The 26,166-nt window shown below is 32.6% G+C and overlaps 4 protein-coding genes across 17 annotated transcripts; 3 read left to right on the plus strand and 1 right to left on the minus strand.

Moving 5' to 3' along the window:
* The first annotated feature begins 639 nt into the window (after positions 1 to 639).
* On the plus strand, positions 640 to 8,670 carry LOC108740683 (tyrosine-protein phosphatase non-receptor type 4). 3 transcript variants are annotated; one of them, XM_018475099.2, is made up of 13 exons: positions 640 to 924; positions 983 to 1,199; positions 1,261 to 1,381; positions 2,196 to 2,283; positions 2,346 to 2,498; positions 2,554 to 2,799; positions 2,898 to 3,052; positions 3,119 to 3,342; positions 4,839 to 5,021; positions 5,092 to 5,367; positions 5,538 to 5,887; positions 5,950 to 6,234; positions 8,589 to 8,670. In XM_018475099.2, exons 1-13 carry the CDS (start codon positions 640 to 642, stop codon positions 8,595 to 8,597), a joined length of 2,592 nt encoding a protein of 863 aa, XP_018330601.1. In that variant the 3' UTR covers positions 8,598 to 8,670. The 3 variants fall into 3 exon arrangements, with proteins under 3 accessions (XP_018330601.1, XP_025829831.1, XP_018330602.1); XM_025974046.1 differs by lacking the exon at positions 8,589 to 8,670 and adding an exon at positions 6,341 to 6,577; XM_018475100.1 differs by lacking the exon at positions 8,589 to 8,670 and adding an exon at positions 6,341 to 6,577 and having other exon boundaries at positions 786 to 919.
* LOC108740690 (guanine nucleotide-binding protein G(o) subunit alpha-like) lies at positions 3,514 to 4,348 on the plus strand. Of its 4 annotated transcripts, none has more exons than XR_001938389.1 (3): positions 3,514 to 3,572; positions 3,632 to 3,806; positions 3,863 to 4,348. XR_001938389.1 is itself a non-coding variant. In XM_018475116.1 (3 exons), exons 1-3 carry the CDS (start codon positions 3,561 to 3,563, stop codon positions 3,874 to 3,876), a joined length of 204 nt encoding a protein of 67 aa, XP_018330618.1. In that variant the 5' UTR covers positions 3,520 to 3,560; the 3' UTR covers positions 3,877 to 4,348. The 4 variants fall into 4 exon arrangements, 2 of the variants coding, with proteins under 2 accessions (XP_018330618.1, XP_018330617.1); XR_001938388.1 differs by having other exon boundaries at positions 3,878 to 4,348; XM_018475116.1 differs by having other exon boundaries at positions 3,520 to 3,572; positions 3,860 to 4,348.
* LOC108740688 (methyltransferase-like protein) lies at positions 7,426 to 9,032 on the minus strand. The gene is made up of 4 exons (XM_018475113.1): positions 8,748 to 9,032; positions 8,174 to 8,665; positions 7,947 to 8,119; positions 7,426 to 7,883 (listed from the first exon to the last, which is right to left on the minus strand). The coding sequence occupies exons 1-4, from the start codon at positions 8,846 to 8,848 to the stop codon at positions 7,744 to 7,746; spliced, it is 906 nt and encodes a 301-aa protein (XP_018330615.1). The 5' UTR covers positions 8,849 to 9,032; the 3' UTR covers positions 7,426 to 7,743.
* A 513-nt stretch (positions 9,033 to 9,545) lies between these two features.
* LOC108740685 (protein alan shepard) lies at positions 9,546 to 25,211 on the plus strand. Of its 9 annotated transcripts, none has more exons than XM_025974049.1 (9): positions 9,953 to 10,046; positions 16,318 to 16,381; positions 18,186 to 18,519; positions 19,070 to 19,344; positions 19,540 to 19,598; positions 19,667 to 19,803; positions 21,825 to 22,259; positions 22,338 to 22,541; positions 22,672 to 25,211. In XM_025974049.1, the coding sequence occupies exons 3-9, from the start codon at positions 18,343 to 18,345 to the stop codon at positions 22,837 to 22,839; spliced, it is 1,455 nt and encodes a 484-aa protein (XP_025829834.1). In that variant the 5' UTR covers positions 9,953 to 10,046; positions 16,318 to 16,381; positions 18,186 to 18,342; the 3' UTR covers positions 22,840 to 25,211. The 9 variants fall into 9 exon arrangements, with proteins under 9 accessions (XP_025829833.1, XP_025829834.1, XP_018330603.1 ...); XM_018475104.2 differs by lacking the exon at positions 9,953 to 10,046 and adding an exon at positions 13,792 to 14,082; XM_018475106.2 differs by lacking the exon at positions 9,953 to 10,046 and adding an exon at positions 14,885 to 15,095 and having other exon boundaries at positions 18,181 to 18,519.
* Positions 25,212 to 26,166: the final 955 nt, after the last annotated feature.

A 26,166-nucleotide genomic window follows, 5' to 3' on the forward strand; every position in this document is an offset into this window, starting at 1 on the left:
TTTAGTTTCTCAATACTCTCTAACCTACTATAAGATTACTTATGGTAGAAAAGCTACAAGTTAATTTATTTTAATATTATTTTTTATTTTTATTATAAGACCATAGAGCATAGACCATGTATGTCTATATAGAATCTATGGTGAATATGCAATATGGTTGAGTATGGTCAATATTATTATATTTGTATGTGTAGTATGCAATCGCACAAATTTTTTGTCGATATTCTCGGTTATGATTACGAAATACGATTATTTAAGCAATTTTACAACCGTTTATATCATTGGTAATTAATATCAATTGCAAGTACGATTAAAACAACAATATTTGTATTTGTCAAGTAACAATGAAGTATACTCATAAAAAAGGAACCAGCAGGTGGATTTTAATGCTGCTAAAAAGTGATTTGTAGTGATTTCTAACATTTTTTGTGTGAAACAGAATGTGATTGATATTTATTTTTTTCTACCGGAGATAAATATAATAGTAGCACATTTTATTCAAAAGCTTTTTCACGGTTGGTTAATATGTATATCAGTTTTAATTTAAAGATGAGGTTAGGTGCCTTCATTATTAAAGCGAAAATAATAGTTTTGTTTTATTATTTAGAATTGCCGTAATGATACTAGGCAACAAAAACAATGATCGAAAGTCTGTCTAGGCGGGCTTTAACTGGTTCGAGTGGTACTTACAACGTTCATGCATTAGAGCTGGCTGCCTTACGTGAACGGAAACTTAAAGGTCTGAAGGTGACTGTTATGTTTCTTGATGATACAGATCACACCTTTCACATAGAGAAAAAGGCAAAAGGATCTGTTTTACTTGAACAAGTTTATCAACACTTGGAACTGATTGAAAAAGATTATTTTGGATTACAGTATTCAGATGCAGGATGTTCACCATCGAATAACAAACCTGAATGTATGGTATGTTCAGTTTTTATTTTATTTACCTCAATTACTTTGTATTGTTATTACTTTGTAGCAATGGTTAGATCCTTCTAAAACGATAAAAAAGCAACTTGGGAATTGTGAATATCCTTTATACTTTCGTGTTAAATTCTATGTGTCTGACCCAAGTAAGTTAAAAGAAGAATACACAAGATACCAGTTCTATTTACAAGTTCGTAAAGATATCTTGGAAGGACGACTGCACTTGTCATCAAGCACTGCTTGCTTATTGGCTAGCTATACAGTTCAATGTAAGTTTGAAATTTTAATTATTATTTTTTAATTACACAGGTTCTTGTATTATTGTTAAAGCGGAATTAGGAGATTATCATTCTGATGAGCATGGACCAAATTATCTATCAAATCTTCAACTTATACCAATGCAAACAGAAGAAATGGAAAAGAAAATAGCCGAGCTTCACAAGTTACACAGGTAATTTAAAATATACGTTATTCATCTTATATACACACATCAGTGATAGTGATAGTCTAAAAAAAAAGCAGTAAAAATTTATTTATTAAACAGTACAAATGTTTCAACAGAATTTTGTCTTTTTCATGAGAGTAAAAATATGAATGTTCTTTGTATCAGTTTGTATTAAGTAGCTTAGGGGGTAATAAAATGTAAAATTAAAAATACCAGATACTATTTACCTTTTATTCAGAATTATTTGTAGCATCTAACAAGCTGTATTAATGAAATTTTGCTGGAGGTGAAAAAAGTCAGATATTTTTTGTTTCCTTCAAATAAACTTGAGCATCTCCCTGACAAAATTTTACATGTTGCCTATTATGCTATACTTTTTAGCACCACTAATAATGGCCACCTTATTTAGGAGCAGGGAGGGGGTGCATATGAAACGTTTAACAAATTAACATATAGCAACATTTTTGAAGTGAAACTTCTTTACGCACGGTAGGGTAACTTCGTTTCATGCGAGTTGCTATGTAACGAAATTATGCAACGGATGTCTCGTAGTGGGGATCGCTTGAGCCGTGAGCGCGCTTCAATGCAGCGTTCATTACAGGCAACTCCGGCATGTATAGTGTAAAATTTAAATTCATAGTGTACAAATAATACTATTAAACCAATTCCTTAACCCCTATCTCGGTATGTTTGTATCTATGAAGAAGTTTCACTTCAGTAGCGTGTTGTATAACTGCACGTTGTATTTTTACCAGTACAGGAATACAAGAATGTAGATAAAGAAAAGATTTTCATTTCTTAATTAATTTGATATTTCTAGAGGACAATTGCCCGCAGATGCTGAATTCAATTTTCTGGATCATGCAAAAAGAATTGACATGTATGGAGTGGAACTTCATAAGGCAAAAGTCGGTTACTAATACTTTACTACAAAACTTTCTTGTTCATAAATTAGTATTTCCTTTTATAGGATAACATGAACAGAGATATTCAGCTTGGGGTAACGTCAATAGGTTTAGTTGTCTTTCAAAATAATATAAGAGTTAGTGCGTTTTCCTGGTCGAAAATAATGAAGATATCATTTAAAAGAAAAATGTTTTTCATACAACTGCGCCGAGAGCCGGTGAGTAAGTTGAATTTAACAGTAGATATGGATATTGTTCAATTTTATTTTGTAGTCCGAATCGTACGATACCCTTTTGGGTTTCAATATGGACACATATCGTTCGTCTAAAACGTTATGGAAAGCATGTGTGGAACATCACACATTCTTCAGACTGCATTCCCCCAAAGTACGACGGAAATTCCCGCTATCGCTAGGTTCAAAATTCCGATATTCTGGTCGGACCGAATTTCAGACCGTTTCCGAAGTTAAACAACGTGGAAAATTGGAACGGAAATTCGTACGGTCTCCAAGCAAACTGGTAATTTAATTTTTCTCTTAATACTTTAGATCTCATATATTATGTGTAAACGTGTGTATAATTTTTTCCTTTTATCATTAGTTTTTTGCTTTTTGCAGTTTCGACAGTCAGTTCCACCTCCTGCTTTAGAGGAAAGAGGGAAAATATTAACCGCTCCCAGTCGACCTCCAAGGCCTTACGACAACAAAGTGACATCGTTAGGAGCGAAAGAACCCCGAAAGGCATGGGAAGACGATTGCAGGATATCTGATGAGTATACTTTACAAACTTTATAGACAAAACAGTCTTTACTTACTATTCACTTTTTATTATTCTAAAGCGACGGAGGTTTCTTGGAACGTACGTTGGAGGGTCCATTCTCTCCCAGTTTAGCTGGTAGGGTTATTAGTTACGCAGATGAAGAGCTCCCCTCTCCTACAACAAATGAACTGTATGAAACTCCTCCATATAGTGCATCACCAACTTCACAAGTCGTCGAAGATGGACTGGTAATGATAACACTATTTCCAGATGAAGAAGGAAAATACGGTTTCAATGTTAAAGGTAATGAATATTTTTAAATTGTTATTATAAGTTAACATTATGTTTAGTATATTTTTTATAAATACACTTCAGAAAATAAAGCAAACAAGGTTTCTAAAACAATTTGTTGTATTGTCCACGGTAAATGATCATCATTTTTTAACCTGTACAAGCTTTTGTACGGCGAAAGANATGATGTTCGTACTGTTATATTTGTAGTATCTCTAAGTGGCTATGATATGACGTTATTGGTATGCTAGATTGCATATTTAATTATTTATTATATCCCTTGGTTGGCTTTTGTTTTTAGGAAGATCCTTCGGTGAATAGATTGGAAGAGAGTCTAAATTTGTTTGGACAAATTGTTAATAATCCTTTTTTTAGGGATGCCTCTTTTATACTGCTTATGAATAAATTTGATCTATTTAGGGAAAAAATTTTGTATTCCAACCGACACCTGCGACTTTATTTTTCAGATTATAACGGTAAGAGCAAATTATAATTATTCTAATTTGTATATGTATAAATATAAATTCAGAAGAAATTGCACTTTAAGGTCCTGATAGGGATGTGGATAGAGGAGCACTGTTTATACAACATAAATTTGTTTTAAGAAATGGAAATTCTAGAAAAGTACTTTTTCCACATTTTACAACTGCTACTGACACTGCCAATGTTCAGGTTGTCTTTCAGTCAATCATGGAAATAGTGATTTCAGAAAATCTCGGTCAGGTAACTCTCCTTTAGAATTATAAATGTGTACATAATGTACATATTCTAAGCTTTAATAATTTTATTTTTATACGCTTTTTGATTGACTTTGGAATTAATTTAGAGTAGTTTGGTATAAAAAAGACTCTATGATCTCATTACATGCCATTTCTGTAGTTTTTGATTTTTGGATATGCTGCAACCTGTGTATAATTTACAAGGTGTTTCTTTGCAAACAGTTTAACAATTAGAGCCCAGAATTTTGTAACTATTGTTTTTAAGTAGTTTTTTGTGTTTAATATATCGTTTTTTTTTATTCAAAGTTCATGATAAACTATTTGTTAGAAAACCAAAAAAAGTACAAAAATATTTCGTTCAAAATGTACTTTTATGACGCTGACATTTACTTGCCTTAAATAATAATGATATTTTTATCATAGATCGGTGCAATATAACTATATAAATGAATAGGTTGTAGAATATTTTTAAATTGTTATTATAAGTTAACATTATGTTTAGTATATTTTTTATAAATACACTTCAGAAAATAAAGCAAACAAGGTTTCTAAAACAATTTGTTGTATTGTCCACGGTAAATGATCATCATTTTTTAACCTGTACAAGCTTTTGTACGGCGAAAGAATATTATGGACAATGACAACACATTAATAAACACTTAATTAAAAACCAACACCAATAATGGCATAGTTATTATTGAAACTTTATTTGGTTTATTTTTTGAAGTTTATGAAAACAGTTTCAACATATGTTACCTACAGTCATCCAAGTTTAATAAATCTGTACAGGTGGTGCGACAGTGGATGTTCCGATTCAAGTGTCTCGCGTAGCACCCGGTACTCCAGCAGACAAATGTGCCCCTCGTTTATCAGAGGGTGATCAAATCGTTCAGATAAATGGGCACGATGTTACGCATGGGCTTCATCAGACCGTCGTTCAGTATATACAAAAAGCAAGAAGGACTAATGAAGGTACGTAAAATTTACAAAAAAAAAAACGTTCTATTAGGTGGTATGTAAGATAATATAGTTTTAACTTTAGGCAAGTTAGTTTTGGTAGTGAAACCGAGCCCAATCTATTCTGGTGACGAGTATGAGGAGCCTCCTTACCATTACGTTCCGGTAGGTGACGTCCTAAGGACCCCATCGCCCAGTAATGCACTGGAACAAAGCATGCTTCTTTTAGAAGACGGACTAGCTAACGGAGCATTGATTACACAATATGAGATCATGTACAGGAAACATCCCGATCTCATGTGCGACGAGGCCGTTAAACCGAAAAACATTAATAAGAACAGATATAGGGATATTTTGCCGTGTAAGTCTTTTTTACTGTAGTAACTACTGCATTTTTTAAACAAGTTCATATCACGATAAATAATAATATGAAGAAAAGTTAATGGTAGATAAAATATAAAACTTAATGTTGCCTCAACTGAATGTAAAATATGCAGACGGAAGTGATATCTCATTATGGATCTTCTTTAGATGACGTTACGCGTGTCGTTTTAAAGCATTCTCCAGGTGGTGACTACATAAATGCAAATTATGTTAATATGCATATATCGGGTTCGGATGTAATTAACAAGTATGTAGCAACGCAAGGCCCGCTTCCATCTACAACCGAAGACTTCTGGCAGATGGTACTCGAAGAAGAAAGTAATTTAATCGTAATGTTAACAACGGTCGTCGAAAGGGGACGAGTCAAATGTCACAAATATTGGCCGAGTTTGGGAGAGGAATTGACACTAACCAACGTAACCGTTAAATGCCTCGTAGAGGAAACTGACGACTCACGTAGCTTCGTTTTTCGAGATTTTCTTCTGCATGATGTTAAGGTAGACTTTAATTCACATTTTTGTAACAACATAACAATTTTAATGTATATATTTTATTGAAGAACGACAGGGAGAGAAAAATAAAACACATGCAATACGTAGCATGGCCTGACCACGGCGTGCCCGAATCGCCTGAACAATTTCTTGGTTTTACGCAGCGTGTACGCGAAACGCGGGACACAGACGGAGGACCTATGATAGTGCATTGTAGCGCAGGAATCGGTCGTACGGGGGTGCTAGTACTTATGGAGACCGCTATGTGCCTTATCGAAATGGGCGAGCCCGTCTATCCCCTTGACATTGTTCAAATAATGCGCAAACAACGCGCCATGATGATCCAAAATGCTGTAAGTAGTTTATTTTTTATGCTGTTTGGACTTGATCTGCTTTATAATTAAATTATTTTGTCCCTGAAAAATTGATAGTAAATATGACAGTATTCATTCTTTTTAGAGTCAATACAGGTTCGTATGTGAAAGTGTGCTTACATTTTATACACAAAAGATTTTAGTATCCGAAAATCATCATCCGAGGTGAACGTGTACCGTGTAATTCTTTTTGCTTTAATTTATAAAACATATTTTAATTATTATTTACGTTTGTAATGACAAACATTTAAAAGAAGTATAGAAAAGACTTCCACCTGTGTGCAATGTACCTAAACAATTTCGTATTAAATTATCTTTTTACTATTATTTTGACATGCATGTATTAATTACTCCAAGACTGTCATTAATTAGTTCTTTATCAAACAAAGCAATTTTACTTTTCTGAACAAGTAAATTGTTATTTTGAATATTAATTTTCCTACACTTGGGTTAATTGTTTGAGTTGATTATTGCTTATTAGATAACACATTTAAACAAAAATTAAAAGTCGTCAGGAAGTAATCTATAATTTTAATTTGATTTTGAAATATAAGAAAATCAAATTAAGTTCTGTAGAATTGAACTAATCGTAAGTAAAACACTAAATCTCAAAATTCCACATGAAACGTTTATCATCATCGTCAGTTATCGTCGGTTAGCGTTTAACTTACGACGAGAAAAATAATGCTTTGTTTGGAATTTACTGTTTTAATAATTATTTATCAAATGCTTTTCATTTTCACATTTCGTTTCGTTTTTTATTTTTACAAGTGTCATATTTTTGTTCCTTCATTTGGTCTTAGGAAATATAACATTTTCTTACTTGCTGCATTCGCGTATGATTAGTTATAATGTTGTAATATTTATAGACATTTTAAAATGTCTTATTTATTTTGCTAATGTCTCCGTTTTAAACCGTACTTTGTTTAAATGTACGTATAAGAGTTTTCGTGTTAAATTATCACTTATTGAGGATTGTTTTGTTTAAATAATTATAATAAATCCTATAAGATAACTTATTGCAGTGCATAATTGATTCTTTAATTTTAAGTACTTCTTAAAAGGAAAGGATTTGAGGGACTACCAACCGGTATAAACTATTTTTATCAGCATTGGTATTAACATAATTACACCTTTTATTTATTAAAAAAAAATCAATGGGCAAAGCCCTTTTCTTTGAGATACATACATAAATTTTTATTTTTTATACTCGAAATTAGTAAAAATCTAATGAAAGCAGTAAATTATATTTCTATAACATGTTTAAATATGTGTACTATACACTACATACAGATTTATGTTATACTTTGTTGTGATTTATCAAGAAGTACTACTAGTTTTTAAATTCCTAATTTGATGGTATCTGTATTTAATGTATAAATAAAGTGTAATTAGCAGACATTGCTAATTGATTAGTAGAGAAATGTTGAAAAAGAAGTATACCCATGTATGTGAAATATGCATTTTCTTTTACTTGCAATACATGTGTTAGCTAGGTTTTTTGTACTTTCCCTGTACCCAAATACGATACATTTTCAACTTTTTCCCTCTGTTAACTTGCAACCTCCTATCTATCCTGTTATCTTCTTCTGAAAAGCCAGCACTCAAAAACAGATTTCTAATTTCTTCTAAAGAAAAAATTATAACACTGGATGATTATAATTTACCTATATTAAAAATAAATATCAAACCTTGTGTGAAAAAGTATACTCTTGTGCCATCTCCTCTTACATAAAAATTGTCTGACAAACATTTACCAAGTTTGAATCTTATTTGAGCTAAATCAAAACGTCCATAATCTCTAAACACCAAGGTTCCTCCAGGTTTTAAATATGAATAAATCTGTTTGATAATATGGTCAAATCTGAAATATACTTCTATACTTTATACTTATATATTTTTTTATATTATAACTTACTTTTCTGGCATTATGGCTGATAGGACAAACACTAAAATAATGATATCAATACTGTTTTTTTCAAATGGAACATCCCAAGCTTCATTAGTTACATCGAGGACAAATCCGCTACATCTATCTTCATTATATCTAGGATGCAGTTTCAATATTTCTATTGCATTTTTAGAAAAGTCACATCCATAAATAAAAACGTTTTGATTTTCACAATATTGTAGGATAGGAATCATTGTATTTCCTACTCCACATCCTATTTCAAATATAAGAGGCTGTGAACTACCTGTATTTTTTAAATTTAATTCCGGAAACTCTGTAAATAACCATTGTCTATCTTTAAAAAATCTGTTTGAGTGTATGTTATAAAAAATATCCCAAAATTTGGAAGCTTCTGTTTCATACTTTTCAATTTCTGTTACAGATAGTGTAACCTTGCTGTTTACTGCCACCTTCTTTTTAGCTTCTTCATCTTGTTCTTCATTCCATGCCACATCATCCCTGCAAGTTACATTGTTTTATTAAAATGTATTTTCAAAATACACTTTTTTGTAATATGGTATGTTAAAAATACTTAACATACCAAGCATTATGTTCGTAAACATTTTCTTCGTTAATTAAGTATCTAGTTCCAAATTGAGGTTTCTTTAATTGATGCTGTTCCGAAGTTCCTGTTTCTTCCATTTTAAAATACTACTAAAAACTGACCGTTGTTTACTATTGTGGGTATTGTTGCTGAACATAGATGCTAAACCATGCTTAACGATTATAATTGATTTATCATACATTTATTCCCGTAATCCATGATAACTATTATCTATGCATGATAATTTGTAATACGATCATAGATAAGTTATTTATATGAATTATTTTCTTAGTATAACATTGGAAGTGTCTTCTGTACGGTTTGACCGTGTTTTTAAATTTTTAGATGAACAGTCCGATCACGTGTAGACATCCAGGCAACCCGAGTCCTAATTAATGCACGTGTTCTGTTTCAGGTCGATAAAATGAAGTGTTTTCTTAAAAATATGCCTATTTATAAGTTCAATGTTAATCCTGCCAATAACCCACAATAATTTTATATAGTTTAAAATTAACATACAGTCCGACAAACTTAAAATGTTAGGATCATGAGATTACGGTAAAAAAGACAATACTCACAAAGAAACAGGCTAAATAAATCAATATTTTTCTAGGTCAAATGGTGATCCTGATTCATAGCGATCACAGCGCCTTCTATTTTAATTTTATTGTTACATTTTGTATACCTATGTTATATACCGAGATTCATAGAGATTAGATTCCTTATGAAAAGACTTAAAAAAATCAAACATTATAATTATATTATAAAAAGCGACCTTGAAAATATAAAAATAATCATTCGAAATTTCGATAAGACATTAATAATTAAACAGTGCTCTAGAGTTTGTGTTTCGACAGTTTCGGTGCACATGTTTACATTCCAGAGCCACATTCATGCAATATTCGGAATTTTGTACAGTAAATAAATAAATAAATTTAAAAAAAAATATTAACACGTATTTGTTTTGACCATTTTGACTACCAGTGTGCAGTCTTTAATCGATTGTGGTCAAGTATTAATGAAACTAAAGGGCCAAATGCACCAAATTTAAATACAAACTTTAATGTTAGTAGTGTCGCTATCGTAAACTATTAATAGTGAATCAGTAAAAAGAAATTGACACCTGTCAACATTCGGGTGGTGTGGTGCTGATAATCTCGGAATTCCCGTATTTGTATTATAGCTTATATGCTTAACAAAGCCGTGACAGGTCATTGGGTGTTTTTTTATATAAATGTAAAATAAGTGCCTTAGCAGCAAATGTACACCAAGTTGTGGGCTACTTTAACAGTTTAGGTAAGTTGTATAAATTATGCAATAATCAGATTCATATGCAATTGGTAATTATTAATAAATCGGGTAAAAATCTATTTCATTTTGTGACAGTAAAACGCCTTTTTAATATGTCTGTAAAAGTATTATTGGTGATATACAATTAAATATTGCAATAAAAATTCACTATTTATTTTAGGGCGCGGTCCCGAAATGTCGAATCCTAGTCACAATAAAAAATAAAATATCAATAAATCACGTACATAAACATATCATCTGCAATTAATTAATAAACTAGCAAAACTATGCGAACAGACAATTTACGATTATACAAATAAAAAAACATATTTTACTTTGTTATGATACCTACTTATTCCAATCAAACACTGTACTTTTTATGAAAACTGGAAATGGGTTGGTTGGTGGGTATTTATATTGTATTTTATAATGACTGGCATATGAACTAAAATAATTAAAAATAGAAAATAGCTACAATTGTATGAAAGGTCACGGGCCTGAAGAAGTATCAAATAAATAAAAAAAATGGCTGATTCTTAAATATTTCCTTGAAGTACTGCCTCTAATATTTACTACGTTCAATTTGATATCTGTAATTTATATTGTAACCTTATAAAATTAAAGTTATACTTTTATGTTAAAAAATAAAATCGATATTGAATACCTCTCCATCAAAGCATTATTTAAATGTTTATTGTATTCAAATTGGAAAATGTTATGTTTCACCAATTTTCGATTCGCTGTTATTGTTTTTTTGCTAAATAACATTAATTATTTTTAATAAAGAAATATAGGTTACCATTAAAACCATATTTTAAATTAAAAAAACATTTTGATCGGTGGGTACCAACCTAGTTGGTTACTGTAGGTAAGGTACTTAACATAAAAATTATACGTTTCAGTGTCGGTATTTTCAAACTTTTCAGTAGGTATATAGCGAACTTATTGTAATAGGTCCGATCATAAAAATCGCGGTTTTCAACATATTTTGAAATTTAGTGAGCATATATCACGACACACGCACAGGTGTGCCTGGTCATTTTTTTTTCTGAAAAGAATTCGGTTGAATTGTTTTTTTTAAACGAAAAGACTGAAAATTAGTAAATTCTGCAAATTTTAGAAAAATATCTAATTGGTTCTTATATAACTCGATATCTTGAAATAAATCAGATAATTTTATTCGGTATTAGATAAAATACATTTATAGTTTTTTGTAACATTAACAAAAAATAATAATAAAATTATGATTAAATGTGCTTAAATTTTTGATTTTCATGAAAATTACTCTATCATACTGGGAAGTTATTCGTGTGGACGTTAAGGGTCGTATCAGTGATGCAACGTACAGAGTCCAGACCCATTTCACGACTTGTTTTTTTTTATATCGCACGAGCGGAAATGCATAACTTAGTGAATGTGTAGAATATGTGTTTCCAATCACATCTATCTGAAAATATTAAGCACCTGCTTATCTGAATGCTGTCCTAAACTAACTGAGCTCTCAAAATCTTTTGAACAAAGCGTAATACTAATCAAAAGCTTTAAATTTTATTTGTTTGAAAGAATGATCGCAGGTATTTTCACGAATTTTCCTATACCATGTCGTATTTTCATAAAATCAGAAGTTAATTAATCGTTAATACCTACTTTCGATTGGATTATTGTAATCAATTATGATACTTATCACATTAACTTCTAGAGTATCAATATTCTCTTTAGTTAAACTATAATTGCAGAAGTAAAAATGATTAGTCGTAAAAATGTAGCTACGCATGCGACTGTTTTCAAAAATCAATAGTCAAGAAGAGAGCTCCATTAAGATGGATCTTTTCTGTCTAGCCAAGTTGGCTCCAGAATTTTAACCCAAATTTCATTGACCGACGATCATTCTATACAACAATGATTTATATGATTTGTCCACCGCTTTGCTGTGAACTTCGCGAAAATCGTCAAATCTGAATTAAAGTATAAGTGATAATAAGTTATTTCAAATAGATATTTACCCAGATTAAAAATTTGCCAAATAAAATAAAAGAAGAAGTTGACAAAAATTGAAACAGGCATTAAGTAAATGCGGGAATACAGTATTATAATAAGAGTAAATAAAAAACCTGTTGAAACCATAAATAATTTATTTAATGTGAAATTGAAAGATATAGGAACATTTTTTTTTCTAACATAATTTCTTTTATCTAAATAATTTTGTCAATTCAGAAGATACAATCCAATCAAAAACTTGAATTTACTTAATTCCAGACCTGTCCTTACTAGTCGTCATTTGTGGTGCGGTTGCTGTAAAGGGTTCTACAGTGTTGCGAAGTCGGGAAACGTGTACGTTAATAAGAGTTAATTCCTCATATCGTTCAAGCCATTGTAATTGCATACGTACAAGTATAATTTTTTAAAGTTTTTTCGCGTTTCTCTAGGCTATATTGTGAAATGAAAATTACGAAAAAAAAAATGTTTTCTAAAAAATTGTCCTTTTATACCTTATAATAACTAAATTGCGGACGTGGCAACAGTGCGCAATACGTGTGTTGACCCTCTGTCGGCAAATTCGCGAACGCTTTCGAACCCAGCAAGATGGTGTCCGTTTTTTAGTGAGGGGAGTGGCGCATTAAAAAACCGTAAAATTGTAGTGTAACAACAATAATACGTTGTCCGTCGGTGAGCCTACAGGCTATGGTGACCTCGGGCTTTAGGCAGCGGCTGATTATTTCAGTGCCGCGGTATGACATTAACGATGTGGGCCATGAGACCCATGACATTTAATACTTAGAGACACACCCCTTATCTTCTCTTCATCACTCTTTTACACGCATATATACAATTATAATTCACATGTTAGTAATCCCCATACAATTTAATTTATCAGTGCAACAACTGTCTGTGATAAAAGTTAATATGGCCGTACGTATGGAAAACCGAAAAATTAACTGCAAAATAATGGTATGTCTAGCATATTTTATATATGTACAAATATGCATACATATGTATGTACATCTTAAGTAAGTTCATTGACCTTTACGGTTTTTCCGTTCTTTAAATTTAAATCGTTGTTAATGGTGTTCACTAATTTCATCATTACATATTGTATTAAACTTTTCTAATTGTAAGTGCAATTTACAAGAGATTCATTTTTCTTTAGCTGAATAGTGATTATTAAAAGTAACGTTGATATTACCTTCAAAACAATTTTCCGTTAAATTTAAATCATACTTCCATTTTTGTGAGATGAATTATTAATACCTGTACAGTTACCTATTATAACAATAAATTGTAATAACTAGCATGCTGAACTTATAGGCGATAGGTGTATGCTGACATTAGGCTAATTTCCAATTTTCCAAACTTTTTAAGATACAGTAATTTAAAATGTCTAAGTAGGTATTAGCTAATTATAATTATAAATTAACTTTATAGATATGCCTCCAAGCAGTATATTAGTTTAATACAACTTTTGTATTTGGTGTTTGTATGTAAAAAAACATACAGTAATTCTATTGATTACATGACGAGATTATCAGATTACATGTGATTAGGTACTAATCGTTGTTAAATGTTATAGAATAATAATAATGACTCTATCCCTGTTTGTCATTACATCTTCATTGCCTTAAGGCACATGTTCTCTTGGCGTGGGTGTAACGTGTAGAACATATCGGAAATCGAACTGGGCAGACAGAGGACCGCCCCTAGAAGCCGGAAGTCTCTGACGTAGTGCCGGCTTTCGCGATTTTAGTTATCGTTTCAGGTTGGTGTTGGGTGGAAGCTTTACAACTCGCCATGCAGCTGAATCATTTTCTGTTTAGTTAATAGCTTTGTCTTGGTTTTTGTTATTTCTTTCTGGTAGTTGCAGTCATGATTCCTTAAGTTGCGATTATCGTCTAACGTCGTGTTTGTGATGATAACAATTCGGTTTCGGTTTGTGAACTCGTGCGCCCGTGCCGTGTCATTGCCATCATCGGAGGGTAAAATTCATAAAAGGCGTGTGCATATTTCTGAAGTTGGTTTGGACACCCTTACCAGGATCTTATGATTAGTTAGTATCTATTATATCACACTGTATGGTTCACATAAAATTTTTATCTGGGCACTCTTAATATTAATGTGTATATATATATATATATATATCTTCAATATAGAAATATCTACATACTAAAAGGAAAAGATATAAATATTTTTTCATTTGTGTAAATTAATTGTAATATTTTTGCAATGCATGATGTCGATTTGTCTTCAGATGACCTATCGTCTCCTAAATGTTAACTAAGTATTATAATATGTAGATACCTATACATATGTGTACTTGAATACGATCGCAACTTCATCAGCAACCGTCTGTGTCAGGCTGCCAGGTGCTAGTGCACTATGACAAACATTCCTCACATTCTGTTGTCATACTGGCCATCGTAACCCACTTCAGTTCGATTAACATCCAATTATATATCACGCACCCATTAATAATAATTTAAATAGACAAACCTAATTATTTTAAAATAAACAAAAGTATCTACTGCTACTATCTGTGGTACGTTCCTACATTGGGAATATCTTATGTTGGGTACATCCTATCTCGTTTTTATATTTTTGCAATTTTTAGCACACGCAGATTGTTGTTCGAAAAGGTAATTTCGATAAGTAATAAAATAGGTAGTATTCTACCTACGTGTGATAAATTTCAAAGTTTCAATAATTGCATGTAGCACTGTACATGCTCATTTGTCTAATTAAAAGTTACACAGCTGATTGGCCGCTTTCTGATTGACCAGTTAACTGGCGGCGACGCGGGCGCACACTACTTTTCATTGTTATTTCGTTTTCTGTCTCTGTCTGCGGTCAGTCGTATTATAACCTTTGTGTGAAACATGTGATTTGTGCATGCAATTTTAGTTCGCTGTAACTTGGATGCTCTTCTTGGTGTTGTTTCTCAATAATATTGCCTTTGCCTGTTTGTCGAGTGTGTTATATCGTTGGTGTGTGCATATTTCTTGAATTTATTAAGGGCTATTTTTTGTCAGTGTTTATTTTCCATCAATTTCTGTACAAAATCAGGTGAGACTCGGCAGGATTTCTCATATTTTCTTGGTTATTAGTCGTTAAATTGTTGTCAAGGAGTTAGGGGCGTAGTCTGAAAAGGTTTTAGGGGGTCTTGTGCCTAAATTTTATTGGCTACTGGAGCTGCATTTGAATTCATTGTAACTAAGCAGGGGAGGGCCGCGTAGCCCAGCCAATGAACTCTAGGAACAAGTGTATGAGCACTACCCATTCTCCCTCCTTTAAGAAGCTTCACTCCCCTCGTCTATAAGCACACTTTATGCTCCGTCCCTGTATTATTCCGTATACATTAGTCATGTCAAAAGTCGTAAGGGAGGAGACACAATTTGTAGGTATTTTAGATTAGGAAAAGATTGATTGAGTATCTACCTACCTCTAGGTCTTTCCGAGAACGCTGATCCAGCCATATCCGTAACACATGTACATGCATTTTATTGCTAAAAATTTGATAACATTAAGTTTTGTTTGCCAAGATAAGGACTTCGAGATAGCGGTTCTTATTTTAAAACATATAGATAATTACCACACATTTTGTTGTTTTAAATAAGATTTTACTAATCAATTGCAATCTCATTGGAAAGTGAAATCGGGAATTTTTATTAAACTTTTTACTTTTGGAAAGTTATTTGTAAGCCCAGTATTTTTGGTATGTTCGTAGATATGCATGTAATGACTGAATTGTCTATTATAGTAGCTATATTATTACAATGTCTGTTTTCATGTGCATCATTACATGCTTTAATGTCAACTAGGTAGAATATCATCTATCCCAGTTGCAGTAATTTCAGTTATAAGACAAAAACTCAATTTCTACTATTTTCATTCGCCTGTACGTATAAAAGATACGTATCTTTTATATCGCTTAATAAAGTCGAATGAAATTCTACTAAACCCTAATCTTTAAAAAGTTAAGTCGGTCGTCTTTACGGAATTTTACGTATCTGTTGCCGTTTTTGGATTGAAGGTAGTGAATTATTTGTTAAGAGTCTGACATAAATAATAGCAAATTATAATTTATATTTATTTTTAAGTTTTATTTCGATCTGCAATTACGTTCGTTATATTAGCCCCAAATATTATTATCGTTAGTTTTTTAGGTAGGTACCTAATAGTAAGTTAAAAAAATAGAATTTAGTGTTTGCTAAAATATTTAATTCGGTTTCTAAATTCATCATTTTTGAATTCAATATTTTCAATTTACCATTGATTGTTGTTTCAGGTAAGTTGGAGGATTACGATGACTCTGTAGGATATAAAATTCCAACATCAAGTTTTTGTGAAAGGTAAGATTTAAGATGATTCATAAATAAGGTACCCAGCCAACAGTCAATAGGTATACAGACATATCTAATTAGTGGAGTGTTTTAAAGATGGTGTTTACATAAATAATTCTTATTCCTTTTGCAACTCATAGTACATAGTACTTGTATATCTAGTGTAGTTGGCTTCATCTAACGAGAGAGGTGGTGTTTTGTTTATAGCTACATACTTACGTTACTGTTATTTCAAAAATTCATATTATGCATGTAGAATTATCTGGTCTACGCATCGTTGTAAGCTGTCGACATGTGTATATGCTGTAAAATAATATAACATGGACTTGTGCAGTATTTATGTATACCTGTATGCAAGTTATGTGAATGTGAAGGTACCTCTATAATGACAGCACCTACTTTCAGTATAACGACCTTCCAAGGTCATTCGAAGTCTTGCAAATTTAGAATTAGCCACGAAATGAAACGTTGATGTCCTAAATACGCGTCAAAGATTATCGACTAACACATAAAACTAATTTTTCTATCACGGAAATAGTATTAATAATAGTGCCCCTGACATTGTATGTACAAAATTTCATGATGATTGGTTGAGTAGCTAAGGCTAGTAAACTCACATTCCCATTTATAATATTAGTTAAGATAAAACTAAAATTTGGGATTCCTGAGGTTTGAAAACTTATCATAATCATTTTAGTAAAAGTTCAGTAATTTAGAATTTATTTAATTTTTCAAATGTGTTTAACGAATAGTAAAGAATCTTGGATGCGTCAAATTTTGTGAATGAGAACGATGAGAGATTGGGTTCCGTAACCATACCCACATTTGTATGTATGTAGTCGATGGATGGACGAATGGGTAGCATTACACGCTTCCTCATCGCTAATTTACTTGGAATGTGGAGGCACCCGATTGCTGACAGTCGTGAAGGAATGCGTTTCAATGCCACGTCCGGTAGATTGCACCTCAGAATCTGGGTTAAGCGAGGTCGCTGTCCGACTACGGTCACGCTCCACTCGTACTGTATCTTTCTACATATAACCTACGAAGAAATTTGCTTACCTGCTTGTGTGATGCTGGTTAATGGACTTTAACAATAAGACCTCGAAAGCTCATCTTCCGTATTAAAATGTTTCTTCCGGCAAGAAGCCAACCAGCAAAAGTTAGCATTGCTAGAAGAACTTCTTTTTATTCACTGTTTTTTTACTGAAATGTCTTCATATTTTTCTGGATACTTATGGCGAAATAAGGATGTTTAAACAAAAGAAAAGTTAATTTGACGCAAAAAAGGGAGACTTTTTTCTTTAGTTATTCAAAAGTATTTAAAAAGTGGAAGTAACGTTTAAACAATAAGAATTCATTTGGCACAAAAATGAAATTATACATACATACACTATGAAAACCCCCCGCCCTTTCCTAGGCCGGCATTAAATTCTGTAGGTCTGGAGAAATTTCTTACGCCAACGCTGGCCGAAAATCAGACGTGTTGGTGGGCATCTTTTTCGCTCACCCTCTTTCTACTTGTAGAGGGAAAGAGAGGAGAGTTGACCAGCTAGATTAGATTCTATTAGTCGACCTTTTAGTGAATATATCGAATAGAAGTTATTTTAAAAATCTTCTAAAGCTAACCTGTTAGGATCAACCGATAGTCAAAAAATTGCCGTTTTAAAATATTGTGAGCAGATAGCGCTTTCGGAATGCTTATGTTAGCTTATATATATATATATATAATTGCAAGTAACGGTATTTACAATTTGTAAAACCATAATTCGGTAAATGTTAAATTACTCATTTTTAATTTGTTGAAGGACAGCAGCGGTACTACTACAACAAGCAATCCTGAGAGCTGTTCCCACAATTGTCATTACAATAACGGGGGAAGGAGTATCAGCGTTAGTAGCAGCAATAACCACAACCAACTTTCATCCCGCTCTCCGTCGTCGGCGGCAACGGGTGGCGTAAAGCCCCCGATGGCCACTCAACACCAGACCAGCTTTCGCGGCCAGTGGGGTGGTCATCCCGCTACAGGGTCTTATTACCAACGTTACCCACCTGCTGCGCAAGCCCAACTTAACATATATTCACCCGCTGTCGCCGCAGCTACCTCAAACGCCAACTACAACACTCCCTCAAATACCAATTCTAGTGTGAGTATTCGTTTTTATTTTGTACATTTAGATCGCGTCTCGATAATATTTTAATAAAAAGAATAGAAGGATAATAAAGGACACCGCTGTAAGTAAATTATTAAAAAAAAAACGGATTGATCTTCAATTACTCGAAGTATGAACCTTTGAAAAACCGACGTTCGTTTTGCCCACTTATTTTTATTATTATTAGTATCAATGCGATTCTTGAAGTGATCGAAACAAATGTCGATTTCTTCAAAAGTAACTTGTGGTAATTAGGGGTATCTTTGATTCACATGTGTGAAGCGCACCAAGGATTTAAGTTAGGTAGTGGTGGGAAGTGTTCCCCCATTGGCATAAGTAAAGCACATGCACCAAAACCTTGAGCTAGGTTATAATTTCAGAGCTGTGCACCATCGGTAACGATACCTATTCATCTAAATTTGAACGGGTTCAACTAGAAATATAGAAATTCAAGAAAATGATATAAAACTGATCATCTAATGCCAGAGTGTAGTTGGTTGCCTAATTTATAAAATAAGTGATACTTTAATTTGCCCTCTTTTAGTACGGAAATCATCGAGTGCCAACAGCAGCATCACCAAGTAACACGAGTAGTTCTAGTAGTCACGCAGGCAGTCAGAGTGGCACCGCTTCTACCTCTTTGGGCAACAACATGCCATCTCAAACCCAAAACAGTTCATCCCACTCAAATTCACACTCCAGTTTACCCTCATCGGCCAGTGGTAGCGGCGGTGGCGAACAACTATCTAAGACCAATCTTTATATCCGTGGCCTCACTCCCTCCACCACAGATAAGGACCTTGTTAATTTATGCTCCCAGTGAGTAATATAATGTTTTATTGTTCTCATTAAAAATATTTAACATTGTCGCTTTACTTTATTAGCCTGGACATCGAAAACATCTAAATAGCTGTTGAGAATGTTGCTGTGTATTTAAAACTGATTAGGGCTAATGCGTATAATCCTTTGTCATCTCGTGTTTATTTCTTCTTTATCGTTTTTTTTTTTTTGCAGATTTGGTACAATTATTTCGACTAAAGCCATTTTAGACAAAAATACCAATAAATGTAAAGGTAAGACGAGGTCACTAATTTATAAAAAATAATCGCTCGTGCTTGAAACTTCTTGTTATTGTTTTTAGGATATGGCTTTGTTGATTTCGACTCGCCAGCAGCGGCGGAGGGTGCAGTGAAAGCACTGGTTGCCAAAAACATTCAGGCTCAGATGGCCAAAGTGGGTATTTGGTTTACCCGTAGACAGCACACTGTACGTTTGCATGCAAGTAATAAATAGCTTTACTTGTGTTTTTGCTTTTATTCAAGTGCTTGTGTTTTCCTTTAAAATGAAAGTTAAATTAGAATAAATTTAAGTACAGTATTTGTTCGGAAGTGTAGGATTTAAAATGTATATGTGGTACGTTTTTAGTTTTAATTTGCATGAGTTTTACGTTTCTCAATCCACCATTACAAAAGGCAAATACGCTGGAACGTATGCCTCAAGCATATCACTTGATCATGACAAATGTTAACTCTACTTGACTGTAAACGATGATAAACAAACGTGAAGTTCAGTCACTATCGATCGGATTCCTTCGTGCAGATTAGGTTGATGACGCACATGTAATCTTAATTTATTAATAAAATAATAATAATATGTAATATGCATATAAAATACATATTTTAATAAATTAAAATAGTTATGTTAGTGTTCAACAATTCAGCGAATTGTAAGAGAAGGTCATTGAAAGGTACTTATTTGTTATTGTTAGTGTTTTTAGACAGCGCAGGGTAGGAATATTATTTAATTTGTATCAATTGGAAAATTGGGAGCCATAAATGTTAAACATTTAAATTAAAAGTTCAAACGAGATAGCTTTTTAACCCTACCCTTACCTTACGATTGTTATTTTCGATGGTGGATGCGCTATTGTATCTAATTGGTGTATCTCGATTGTTTTAACTAATTTTTTTTTTAACGCCTGAATAAAAGCAGAAACAGTGTTAATATAGTAGTAGAGGATAAAAAAATTAATCATTTTACGGTTCTAGTTTGGAAATTAGGTAGAAACATTAGGTAGTTGCAAGCATGCGTTTTTATGATCTGCATATATATGGTAAGCTAATATTGATAAAGAATTGGTACATACGACATTGTCCGTATATCACAATTAATTATAAGGGCGGATTATTGTTCCCCACACCTCTTTAATTTCTATCTTTATTATTTTTTTCCTGTTTATAGTAAAACTTTTCGTAAGTACACTTGCTAGTATTTTTATTTGTAAAATGTCTTTAAGTATCGTGTAAATATTTATGATTTGCATTTTCTGTTATTTCTCGTTTGCATGTCGTACACCAGGGGTGTCAAACTCAAAGGCTTCCTTAGACTAAACAAACAAGGTTTAACTCAGCCGCAAAAAAAAAAAACAATATTCGTTTAACAACAAAGTACACTTAATTATGTAACAGTTGAGCATTTCATCAACTTTTTTAATCTGTTAAAAAGTCTGGTAATAAGTGTACGCATTTCATTTAATAAAAAAAACACAACGTGTAATTATACAACACGCTACTGAAGTGAAACTTCCTCAAACACACAAAAGCATACCGAGATAGGCGTTAAGGAATTTGGTTTAGTGGTATTATTTGTACATTGTGAATTTAAATTTTACACTATACATGCCGGAGTTGTCTGTAACGAACGTTGCATCGAAGGGCGCTCACGGCTCAAGCGATCCCCACTACGAGACATCCTTTGCATGATTTCGTTATATAGCAAATCGACTTACCCTACAATGCGTAAAGAAGTTTCACTTCAATAACAAAAAAGAATAGAATTAAAAAACCTTTAGCGAATTCCGAATAACCTTTTTTTATTAATATATTGGCCGGGCCGCAAAAATTATTGCGGGTCGCGAGTTTGACACAATGCACACGGTGTAGGTGTAGGTTTTAATTTATTTATTAAACGAGTACATTTATTGTTTGTATATATTTTAAAGTGACGGAGATAATTGGTTGGCTTGTAATTGTATTAAAACTGTGTAATTATTTATAATTTTAATGCATCCAAATACATGATATTGTGATGGGACTAATTATTAAATTAACAAATGTTGGATAAATTGAAAGAACTGTCGTTGCGTCGGTTCATTGTAAAAACGTTTGTTTTATAAAAACAGTCAGTTTATATCGTGCATGGTATGCATGAATACAAATACAAACATATAAATTTGTGCAGATTAATATGTTGTGAACCTACAGAACCACATTGTTTAATTTAGTAAATTTTATCTTCAGCAACAAGAGCAAGATCCCACCAATCTGTACATAGCCAACTTACCAACAAATTTCAAGGAGACCGATTTGGAGTCAATGTTATCGAAATATGGACAAGTTATATCGACAAGGATTTTACGTGATGGCTCAGGCACGTCGAAAGGCGTTGGCTTTGCCAGGATGGAATCTAAAGAGAAGTGTGAACAAATAATTCAAACCTTTAACGGTCATGTGATCCAAGGTTGCAAAGAACCTTTGCTGGTGAAGTTTGCAGATGGCGGCAACAAGAAAAAGAATCAGTACAAGAACAATGAAAACGCGAGGATCTGGAGGGATGGGTCTGACGCAATTCAGCAAGTTGCCTATGATCCTAACGCCCTTGCACAGAACGGAGTTACTGCACAGCACATGATGCCTGCAGCCGCAATTTCTAATTACGGAAGGCATTACGGTCAGGTAAATTAGAGATTTTTTATTAATTTTATTATGAATACTATGTAAACGATGTACGTAAATTACGCATTTCTCCCTTAGGTGTCGGCCTATGCCATGCCAAGTGCACCCTGGGTTCCACAGTATGTTATGTCTGCACCTCCTCTTCAGACAGTAGAGGATGGATACAATTTAGCTGCGGCAAGTCATCTTAGCGCTGCTTATAAGGGTGACGGTCAACCTCCCAGGGGCATGTCGGTTATGTTATCGTCTCCCGAACCTGCATATAATCACATGATTCCTCAGGTATTTCTTTTTTCTTTTAAATAAATAAATCTACTGATATATGCGCCTGTTAAAAATCAAAAAAGTGTATGCATCAACTCGTAAGTTTAAGTTAAAAATGTAAAGAAACCTGGGGGACTTTCTTTTTTAGTTAACAACCCAAATGGGGACTATGCACATCGGTACAGGATCTTACATTTCACCTCCGTATCAGTACTATCCTCAAATAATCCAGGCCATGCCTGTTGCCGAATCTGAACACACTTCGAACGCGGCTAGTCCTGAAGAACCTTATCAGACCTACCCCGCTCCTAAGTAGTAGGCCCTTTATAAAAGAAAATATATGTGCACCACATATATAGGTTTGCTAATAACGGAATCTAGAAAACCCAAAAAAAAACGTACATCAATTCCATGATACTTGCGTAAACGTCCGTAAAAAAAAGAATTGTTTAATTGAAATTATGTACTGCTAAATTTAATTTGATCTCCTCCTTTTATATATGTATATATATAAAATTATGTCTGCCAAAAAATCTTTTCGTTTATTGCATTATAACACGCCCGTCTTTTTATGGATTAATTATAGAAACACGAATCCATCGGAATTTTCTGTTTGATGTTTAGTAAAATTTAATATCGTTGTTATACAGTTGTAGTTAAACTTATTATATTATATACTTATTTATTTTTAGAAGATGTAATGGCATATCTAATGTTTCTTTAATTGTTTCGGCTCACTTTTGGGTTTTCAATTTTCTGTTCCTACCTTAAATAGTTATCTAACTAATAAGTTAATTGAGCGAACACTTTCTTTCACTGTAACTTTTTTGTCTGGTGCCTATTCTTTTTTTTTGTTTTTGTTTAATTCGCTATTACATATGTTGTTTTAAGTATGTGTAAAACTCGACTGACAATTTTTCGCGCTGTATAAAAGGAACGAGTCTGCGTTTACATATAAATTTACGTTAGTCGAGTGAGACACGTGTCTAGTCGCACGACGCATACATATATGTATGTGTGTATATGTATATATTCTTTTTCTGATCGATTGATTCATGTTTGTTCTTTGATTAATTTTACAAGTTCGTTATGTTGTTATTTTTTTCCACAACGGTGTTAATTGTAATATACGACGAACTGTCTATATCCTTTGATGAGGGTAGCAAATTTTCGTTTTTTAAACGGTTTTTCCTAGTTTTAGTCTTGTTCAGAAGTAAATAGCGAAAAAGTGCCAGTACGAAAACGTGTCAGTGAAAACGTCGGACTATTACGATCTTCCGTAGCCCGAATGTGGCGCGTAGTTTAGAGTAATAAAAGAATTAGTCGTTTTATTTTTCGATGATAGTCTTACAACAATAGTTAAGCGTGTAGGTATTTGAAAAATTCTTCGTGCTCAGACAGACTGTTGACAGTAATTGTAACGAATAAAAATCAAAAGAACGCATCGTCATATTGTTAATCGTGACTTCCATTGAACTTCTTGTTATTAAATTACCTTCGTTGTCTCATGTCGATAACACGTCGTAGCATTATTACTTATTACGATTAGTTAACTTTGTTAATATTTGTTTTACCTTGTGATAAACAGTGCTGTCACATATGTATTTTATTTTCTGTAATGATGGTTTGCAAATCGTGGCGGTCTCCTATACAAATCTGATTTTTTATTTTATAGTTTATTTATTATATAAAAAAGAGAATAGAAAAAGAATTAAAAACGTGTTACAGTCGCCGTCACGCTTCGCCATTTTGGTCTACCTTTTATTACTTTTCTTCCTTAATTAGCCACTATTAGCTACTCGCATTCTTGCTTGTTTGTTTTTACCGTCATTGTGATTGCAGCATTTTATTGTAATTATTTATTTATTATCCTGTCAAACGAATAATATTGACTAAATAAATCGCGTTGTAAGTGTTACGGACATTCCATGAGTTAATAGTAAAATTGAAAGCCGTTAATGAGGTTTTTAAGTACCAAGATTTTTGATAATAGAAATAAGCCGTAAAAAAATCGCGTGCGTTGACGAAGACACCGCATTATTTATTTTGTATTTATATTTATGTAATTTTGTGCAATTTATTAGATTCTTATTGTTTTTTTAAAGTTTATTTCTCCGTTTTTTTTTCTGAGGTGCCTTCGTGAGAAAGTATTCACTAAATGTTGCGCCGTTTCTAGATCGTCAAATTATTTAAGATATAAAAAGATTATTCGAAAAGTTCCTTCGCAATTGACTAACTTTACAGATATGAAATACCGACTGAATTTGCTGTTTTAAGAATGGTTGGTCTATCTTTCGTTAATTCATTGAATTTCGTTTTTAATTTTGTTGATAATTTAATTATCGACAAATTATCCTTTGAGATCGTATGTTATTTGTGTGCCCTGGTCAGAAATTCTCGTTTCTAAAATGTTTTTCCGGTTTCCAAAAAAAATAAGGAGTATTTCGAATGTGGATGCGTGTCATGTAAATTTTGTTATTTTACGGTAACATATACAGAAAAAAGGAAACAGGAAAACGATACTGTAGATAGAAACATTTTAATATTGTTTATTAAAATGTTATGTTAATAGTTACTGAAAGCAAATATAAGTTCTCCAAGTTTATCTGTGTAGCTTACGATAATAGCTTATGCTAGTTATTTGAGTTATTGTAATTAAAAAAAAAAAAAAAAGGGTTACTATAACATACAATAATCTTATTCTCACCGTAATATTCTTTTAATATGTATGTGTGTGTGTGTGTGTGTAATACGTCCATAAAACTAATAAATTCCGATAAAACAAAACAGTTAAGACCATGAATATTTTTGAAACCGTTACATTGTTTTGACAAAAAAAAAGAATTATACGCTGTTCTATAATGATGTATGAATTATTTATTTATTTTTAACTGTCGCAGTTATTAGATATGTTAGATGACAACAAAGAAAAGACTGGTAGAGCATTCCCAGATGAACTTGAAGAATAATTATTATCAGCAAATAGCAATTATAATAAAATAATGATCGAGATGTAGTATATATAATAACCAGGCTGACGGAAAAAAACAACTATGCATTAGGAAATCGTGCCTTTTTCAGATAGTCCATTGACAGGGATCTACTGAAAAATATTTTTAATATATTTTTTTAAATCGGTGTTTCTTATATCAGCATAACCAAATTTTTAACTCCCTAGTTGTTTCTGTATGTCGTAGGCAGATGTACGAATTAGTTCTTGTTGTTATTTCTTTAGAGTTGTCATTGGGCTGGAGGAGGGTGTTGAGGTTTAACGACGCTATCGAATCGAAGTGGAGTCTGCTATTACGGCTATGACCCCTTCCCTTTTACACCTCTCCACCTTCTATGCTTTTGTTTAACCATTATCGTAGAATGTGAAACATTTCTGAACAAAGTTGTCGTATTACTTACTGGTACATAATTAAAACATTTTCAATTGAAGTAGCATCATTCATAAAAAAGAAAAGAAAAATATGATACTGACTTAACAATTTCATTATTGTAATCACCGTAGAAAGATGAATGTTGGAAATGCCGAGTCTTTCCCTTAGAAGGATCCAGATTATTTTGTGAAAATAAACAGGTTGTTGTTGTAAATAACGTGAATAGCATTGCTTTGTTTTTTAAATTCGAAACCTGTTAA

Source organism: Agrilus planipennis, unplaced genomic scaffold, assembly GCF_000699045.2.
Source record: "Agrilus planipennis isolate EAB-ADULT unplaced genomic scaffold, Apla_2.0 scaffold177, whole genome shotgun sequence".
NCBI lineage: Eukaryota > Metazoa > Arthropoda > Insecta > Coleoptera > Buprestidae > Agrilus > Agrilus planipennis.